Genomic DNA, 9,031 nt, shown 5'->3' on the forward strand with positions numbered 1-9,031 from the left:
AAGGTAAAGATTTGGTGACTTGAAAAACTTATAGGTTTTGAATATTATGTGAATTTTTATTTTCTTACTTTTCTAGTCTACAAGAAACAATAATTACTAATAAAATAATTCTCCTCGAGGACGAGCAATGGTTCAAGTATGGGGGAGTTTGATGAATATAAAAATATTCATATATTATATACTTAAAAATATATTATTTTAAATAAAGTATTTATATAATATTCCGGTTCTCTGTATTTTTTAACAATGTATTGCAGGAGATAAGAATGTTATTAATAAAGCAAAAAAATGAAAGAAACAAGAAAGTCGTAACATATCCACTCCACAATGCAAGAAGGTCACGACGCATCTTCTTCAAGACATATCTTCCTCGAGATACATCTTCCTCAAGATATATTCTCCTCAAGATGCATCTTCGTCACTTGAGATCACAACATTTCAAGAAGAAATGCACATCTATAAATAGAAGACAATTCTCTGTGTAGTAAGCATTGAGGAATAAGGATTAAAAGAGCGACTTTATTTTCTAAAGCTTTGTTCTCTTAATCTTTCTTGTTTTTCTTTCACTACTTCTTATAATTTCCTGATTTCCTAGTAGTATTGGCAATATAGGCCATATTATAGAAGTCCTTTCTTTTTCAAATACTCGATAATGGAGTAGTGTCTTTTTGTTGGGATAGTTGAGGAAGCTTGATATATATATATTATAATACTATCTCGGTTTAATACATCCTTGGCTTAAAACATTCTTTTTATACTTTGTACTGTACCGTAATAATAGTTTTAATTAATCATTATTATTACTTCTACATATTTTTATCTCTAAGTTATTATTATATTGATTTTGTAATTCTCACGAAGCAAAATTAATATATAATAACCAATGAATAAAATAGTAGAGTGAGAGTAATATTTAGTAAACTATTATTCTAAGTTCGTAATCTTGCTTGCCTCTGTTTTAATTCTCACGGAGGAATTGTTGTACGCAAGATTATTGATTTCATAGTAAAAATATTCTCACAAAATTTTTACTACTTCTTAGCACAATTCAAGCAAGAAAAATATTTCGGTCCAATCGTCACTAGTTTTAACTCAATTAATTACATAACCTCACAGAGTGCTATTAATTGATTACTTCTTAGTGAGCTAAATACAATTGTATTAGCAATAAGCAATTATTCCTCAGAGAAATACATGTAAAAATTGAGATTTTCTTGTAATATATTATCAAGTAAATTCAACGATTCCCAACACTTTTTAAATATAAATTTTTCAGAAGTTGTTTTTGTTTAACTAATTTACAAATTCAAAATCCTACTCTTTTCATCAATTTGGTTCTCTCAAATAATAGCTAAAATATTACTAGTTTGTAGCATAGATTTTCCAATCTCTGTGGGACGATATATTAAACTATATTAGAATTTGACTAAACACGAGTAGAAAAATCCTATACACATTGGCCTTGTCACCCCACGTAGTCCACGATTTTTATTTATGGGTATGATTCTTTTCTCCGTCCAGTTACCTATACCTTATCGCAATTGATAATCAATAAAGGTTGCTGATATGTAGTGTGACCTAAGACAGCTTCCTAATAGTGAATTGGAAAAAGAAATAACCACGGAACTCCCTTTATTAAAAATAAAAATAAAATAAAATAAAAAAACCATCTACGTTATGGGGTCTCTATCTTATATCCTATTTCCTTTTCTTTTTCTCCTTTTTCTTTTTGTTGTCAAAGTGATCTGGGCATGAAATGTTCAGACTTCGAAGGAGCTGCTTACTGGAAGAAAATTTCTAAACTTTGAATTATATGACTAATATAATTAACTATCCCAAGATGACTGATTTGAAGTTCCTTGCAGCCAATGGCTTTGACTGCTCCATCTCTATCTAAATAAGTAAATGTAGTGAGTCAAATTTGACTTAGTACAGCCTGGTGCACAAAGCATTCCGAGTTTACGTAGGGTCCAAGGAAGAGTCGTACCCTAAGGGATGCAATGTAAACAGTTTACCTTAATACGAGTATTAATGACTGTTTTCACGGCTTGAACTTGTGACCTACACGGAAATAACTTTATCGTTGATACGATTCCATTCTCAAATTTGACTTACGTATTCAGAGTAATAGTTAAAGATGCTAACAACTCAGCTAGTTTAATTTGTCAATGCTAAATTATATTCTTGACGTGTACCTTCTCAAATTACTAAATAAAGGGCTCCGAAAGTCTATATATTGGATCAGGAGGGCTAGACTTTTACTTCTTATGCATATTAAGTGATGCAAAATAAATGAATTAACATTATTATTGAAGTATTAATTTATTGCTTCAAAAAGGTGATTAAGTTCACTCGCTTAGTAAAAAGGAGATAACATCATGAGATAGAGCCATCAATAAGTTTCCAATCTTGAATCAAATAATAGGATAATAATGAATCCTATATACATCAACTCATGTGAACGTCACTCTAAATTTACTTTCACTATTGAAACACTAAAGAAACTAACGATTATCTAACAAAGGGTCCAATAATTGTTGGAGTCCCAAACGTAAAATTCATGTCACCTATTTGAACAAACAAATACATGTTCTTTCTAACTACTATGCCGAGGATTTTCTTTTTCTGTGGTATCCAAATCAAGAGATTTTTTCCTACTACTCCTTATCCTTATAAGTCCATAGAACTTTCTAAGCTCGTTCACACTTTCCTTGCCAAATGTACTCGAATCAACCAATTCATTCACGGGTCGAACCGATTGAGATTTGCTTAAACCTTGCGGAAACACACCCGATTCCTCCACGGGTCGAACCGATCTAGATTTGCTCAACCATAGTGGAGGCTTAGTTGCCACGTCGGCCTCAATATTACTCTGTAGTATCGTTTTAATTTTATCAGATGTTCTGGACGGGACGAGCTTACTATTACTCTGATGAGCTGAAATCACCAACTTCAACGCCCAACTCGGCGAACTTCGGTTCGAAATCATGATTTCACTGATCTCAGCTGGACTCAAAACCGACCCGGTTTGGAAAATCTCCTCTACTTGTGGGAAAAGCTTGTGATCTTTCAAACCCAAATGACTAGTAGCTAGACTTTTAAAAGTATTGAAATCACATAAAGGAAAATGTATGTGAAAATCAATTCTTCCAGGCCTTAGAATCGTCTGATCAATCTGATCTTTGTTGTTCATCGTGAATATCATAACTCGCTCGTCCCCACAACACGAAAATATTCCGTCCATGAAATTTAGAATTGCAGACGAACTCAGAGCCGCTGATAGGTAAATGTCGAGATCTTCGATGACAATCAACGACTTGTTCCTGGTCTGTAACAGAAGTAACTTCAGATCCGAATTGTTAGATACTTTTGATAAATTAATCTCGTACACGTCGTAGCTTAGGAAATTTGCCATTGCAGCAATGAATGTTGATTTTCCTGTACCAGAAGGTCCGTACAGTAAATAATTCCGTTTCCAAATTCTACCTACACGAGTATAATGCTGTTTTGACTTTAGGAACGTGTCCAAAGCGGCTTTGACTTTGTTCTTGAGATCCTGTTCCATTACGACCGTGTCAAATGTTGCCGGATGAGTAAAAGGCACTGATATCCACCGTCTGTTTTTGTCCAACTCATCGTTTATGTTGATGAATAATCTCACTTTGTTTCTCCTCTGCTCGATTTCATCAAATTTCGTGTGAATGTGTTGAAGATAAGGACGTAGGATTCGACGTTTATCCTTCTTCCTTATCTTGAGAACAAATGAATTCAGACCGGTTTTGTCATCCTTTTCGTTGATCCAACAAACTCTGGCGCCGAGGAAATTGTCTACTACGATGTTCTGATTCGAGTCGTCGAGAACGAGGTTGATTTCATTGGATTTGTTTCCCGAGAAAAGGTTGGTGAAATTAGAATCTTCAAGACAGGGTAAAGAATTCAGGTACGTGCTAATGTGTCGATAGAGTTGGTTTTCCTGCATGTTGTGGTTGAATCGAGGGACCTTGTAGTACCGGTACACATAGCATTTATCTTCTAATAACCTCAACCATTTCTTGAGGATGTGAAGTAGAGAGGTTTTTGATGCAAACTTTAGAAGGAAATACAGAGGGATGATTGCTAACAAATAGAGAAACATGATTAAAGGGTACAAGAGAAATGAATCAATTATTATACAGTGGGATTAATGATGGAGAGGAAACACAAGTATAAAGAATTTAGTAGTAGAGTATGAAGGGATGGGCATGTTGAATAATGAAAAGTTGGAGTCTTTTTAAATAACTTAGGTATTTAATTTGGTTTGAAGTTAGGGAGATGGCTAAAAGCCGGCGTATCATTTGCTATTTTTCTTATTCTTTTCAAAGCATGGGTAGAAATTGGTCAAATTAGGAACATGTATTTTGTCTGCCGATAGTATTCTTTATTGAGTTTTTCAGATCTTTCTACAGCCGCTGCGCGTGTTTATCTGACTATACATTCGTTTGTGGGAGATTCAGCCGCCAGCACATAGTATTCTTTATTGAGTTTTAGTTATATATGCTAATAGTATAAGAAATTTTATACTATAGTGCTAATAATGTAAGAATTTTTACATTATCAATACTAATAATGTAAGATTTTTGCACTATCAATGCTATTTATGTTAGTTAAACTTAATATAAAGAATTACCTATTGTTATGAATCAATTTATATGATCCTACAAAAATCATTTAAATTGTAAATTCGTTCAAGATTAATGGAAGAGCTTTGCAATTGTAGCTTGTTTCGTAGATTTCAGTCTTTTACTAGCGATATAACACTTGAATTGACGAAGATTTATGTCCAAACTTTTAACAAAAAGGTATCTGATAGCTTTCCCTTGAAGGCAATCTAAGAACTTAGCAGTTGAATCTTCTATCTCAGTCCAAGTAGTAGTAAGTTGAGATCAAAATCTTTAAACTTATTATTGTTGATCTTAGAGATTCTACATGGCTATTATAGAGGGGTAATTTTACAAAGAACATACTGCTTAAAGATTAATATTGCTTTTATAGGTAAAAAGCTGTTATAGAGAGGTAAATATAACATAAAAATCGGTTCCGAGAAAAACTTGGCTTTTATAGTGAATGACTATTATATAAGGATTCGGTTATAGAGAGGTATGATTGTTCTAGTCCTGATTCTGTCACGATCCGAATCCCACCAAAAGGGGTCTGAATGCACCTAACCTCCAAGATTAGGTAAGCCAATCACATCAACAATATTGATTTATCAAAGCAATATATAATGAGATTAAATTAACAATAAACAATGAATATAACGATAACATAAGCTAAAATGGCAATACACAATGCAACTGAATACCTAAAACAAGCCATAGGGGGCGTGCACTGTCATAACCATGAATCATGAATGTATGCTGGTTTTGTAAAAATCAAGCCACTCATTAGGGCCATGCATTACCTATATCGAATCCTGAAAGCCATCTTAGGAATATCCAAAGCCCTGATCTTCAACTGATGGTACCTGGATCTCAGGTCTATCTTGAAGAACACCCTATAACCCTGAAGCTGATCAAATATATCATCAATCTGTGGTAGTTGATACTTATTCTGATGGTAACCTTGTTCAATTGCTTGTAATCAATACACATCCTCATGGAGCCATCTTTATTCTTCACAAATAGTACTGGTGCACCCCAAAGTGAAGCACTTGGCCTGATGAAACCTTTGTCTAGTAATTCCTGCAACTGTACCTTTAGTTCCTTCAATTCTACTGGAGCCATGTGATATAGTGGAATATGCCAAATTCATACCAAAATCAATATCCCTATCGAGTGGCATGCCTGGTAGGTCTATAGGGAACACATCTAGAACTCTTTCCCTTCAGGATCTGAATCAACCGTTGGAGTATCAATACTGACATCTCTAGCAAAGGCTAAGTATACCAAATGATCCTTTTTAAATATCTGTTGAGCCTTCAGAAAAGAGACTACCCTACTAGGAATATGACCCGAGGAACCTTTCCATTCCAACACCGGCAACCCCGTCCAATGTCATGGTCTTAGCGTGACAATCAAGAATAACATAGTATAGAGATAACCAATCCATACCCAAAATCACATCAAAATCCAGCACATTAAGTAACAAAAGATCAACTCTAGTCTCATATCCCTCAATAGAAACCACACAAGAACGCTAGACATGATCCACCATAATAGAATCCTCAATGGGTGTCGACACATAAACAAGAGTATCCAAAGATTCATTAGACATATCTAGATATGAAGCAAAGTAGGATGCCACATACGAATAAGTAGATCTCGGATCAAATAAAACTAAAGTATCTCTATGATAGACCGGAATAATACATGTAATACTGCATCTGATGCGACTCCCTCAATCCTTCTAGGGAAAGCATAACAACGGGCCTGGCCTCCCCCTCCAGGATGACCTATACCCATCTATCCTCCAACTCTAGCTGGTTGTGCAGGTGGAGCAACATCTAAAGCGGAATCATAACCTGAGTACCCTACTGAGGTACACTCGTCCGAAGCCTGGGGAAATCTCTCACTGTGTACCTAGTATCACTGCACTCTAAACAACCTCTCTACTGGCGTGGCTACTGGAATTGAGTCTAACCCGGACGGATGGAATAATCATTGTAAGAATCTCGTGCAGAAAGTGCACTAAAAGATGGATGTCTGGTATAAGTGATCTGAAATCCATGGCTAACTGGAGCACTGCGTTAAACCTGAAGAGCGAACTGGACTGGTCGACTGAAATGACCTATACCATGTCGAGCCTTGCCCCGAGTAGGAACCACTAAATCCTAAAAAAAAATAGGAGGCTTCTTAGCTGCCCTATCCTCCCTCTCCTGCCCGAGGATACACTCTAACATCCTAGCAATCTCCAGAATATGATGAAATACAGTTTCAGTCTCTATCTCTCCGCCACCACAAATATAAGGTTGTAGGTAAGTTCCTCAACAAATCTACAAACTCTCTCCCTCTTAGTAGAAACCAAAGGAGTTTCATGGCGGGATAACTGTATAAACCCCAAGCATACTCGGACACAGTTATACCCCTCTGGCACACATGATCAAACTAACAACACAACTCATCCCTGCAGGTTTGTGGGATAAACTCCCCCAAGAAAAGATCAGAGAATTGGGACCATATAAGTGGGGTTGCGCCAGCTAGACTACTTTCCTCATAAGTCTGACACCATCGGTATACCGACCCCGTTAACTAAAAAGTAGTGAAGTCAACCATACTCGACACCACCAAACCCAAGGTACGCAGAATACGATGACACAGATCTAGGAAACCTTGTGCATCCTCAAAATCCCCACCATTGAACTGGAGAGGACGGAGTCTCTGAAACCTCTCCAAACTCTTCTGCCCCTCAACAGACATGATTGGCCCTACCTCAGGTGGAACGAGAACTACTGGTTGCACCGGTATCTGGTAAATATGAGATCTCTGCTTTAGAGTATGGGCAGCGGAAGTTTAGGCGCCTCTCCCAGCCTGTGAAGTAGCTGGTACAAACGGAATCAACCTTTTTTTGGACCAAGCCCCCAAACATACTCATGAAGTGAGCCAGGGTCTTCTGAAGCCCTGGTGTAGCAATAAGCCCCTCATGTGCCCAAGCGGGTCCCATTTGCTCAACATGATCAGGATCCTCCTCCTCAATTGGATCTATAGGTGGCTCCATAACTACTGCTCTAGTAGGGCTCTAGTTGCGACGCGTGCCCACCTTCGGCCTCTACCTCGGTCCTAACCTCTCATATATCTGGCAGGAGGTACAGGTGCCTGCTCAACTGATCCCGAAGAACGTGTCCTCACCATATGTAAGAGAATAGAAGAGTAAATATTTAGACTTTGGGAAAAACAAATCCACGTGATAATGAATAAAAGAATGTGAAGCTTCCTAACTGCTCTGTAGCCTCTCGAAGATAAATACAGACATCTTCGTACCGATCCACAAGACTCTACTAGATTTGTTCATGACTCATAGAACCTATGAACATAGGACTTTGATACCAACTTGCCACGACCGAATCCCACCAAAAGGGATCGTGATGGAACCTAACCTCCAAGATTAGGCAAGTCAATCACATCACCAATATTGATTTATCAAAGCAAGATATAATGAGATTGAATTAACAATAAAAAATGGAAATAACGATAACATAAGTTATCAATACACAATACAACTCCTCAAAATTAGGTGGTACAGAGTTATGAGCTCAAAATTGGATACATAAAGAAGTATAAAAAAAGTACAATACTATTGAACAAAATAATAACAGTATTAACATAAGGATGGGACTCCAAGGGACTGCGATTATCATGAAGCTTTACCTTGAATCCTCGCGCTCAGTGTATGCACTCACTCCCCAGGTTCGTTGCCTCTAACACCTGGATCTACACAAAAATATGCAGAAGTATAGTATGAATACACCACAATCAGTATGCAGTAAGTATAAAGACTAACCGTGGTAAAGTAGTGACGAGTTTCAAGTCATGTAATACTCACTAGCTAAAGAACTTGTGCAATATATCAATAACTGGCAACAAGAATTATATATAACGAAATACAACACCACAATCTCGTTAAAACATGTGATAACAACTCAACGCATGAAAAATCTATCTTTGACAACAATTCATCATGTAGAAACAAAGGCATATGATAGCATGTCAAATATAACTTGCAATTAGTTAAAATATATGACAAAGTGTAAAGAAAATATGTACATGATCAAAATATCATCTAGCTTTGTCATATAAATATCATCAAGAAAATCACCCTCAAGTCATCATATAAACATCATCAAGAACGCCATCCTTATTTCGCCGCATGTGCAACACTCAAGAAAGATATTCCGTCACATGCACATAATCAAGATCACCACCCTTATTTTGCCACATGTGCAAGCCCGAGGGCACCATCCTTATTCGACACATATGCACAACAATACCTAAATGAGTTCAGTTGCCTGGGTTAGTTCCTTAAGGATAGTGGGGGCTGAATCAACTGGGTTATCGCA

At 36.7% G+C, this 9,031-nt stretch overlaps 1 protein-coding gene across 1 annotated transcript; it reads right to left on the reverse strand.

Annotated features, from left to right (window-relative positions):
- Positions 1-2,384: 2,384 nt before the first annotated feature.
- Positions 2,385-4,186, reverse strand: LOC104225813 (AAA-ATPase At2g46620-like). Its single transcript, XM_009777680.2, has one exon. The coding sequence runs from the start codon at positions 4,133-4,135 to the stop codon at positions 2,597-2,599; it is 1,539 nt and encodes a 512-aa protein (XP_009775982.1). The 5' UTR covers positions 4,136-4,186; the 3' UTR covers positions 2,385-2,596.
- Between the last annotated feature and the right edge of the window lie 4,845 nt (positions 4,187-9,031).

Source organism: Nicotiana sylvestris, chromosome 6 (assembly GCF_000393655.2).
Source record: "Nicotiana sylvestris chromosome 6, ASM39365v2, whole genome shotgun sequence".
Taxonomy (NCBI): Eukaryota; Viridiplantae; Streptophyta; class Magnoliopsida; order Solanales; family Solanaceae; genus Nicotiana; species Nicotiana sylvestris.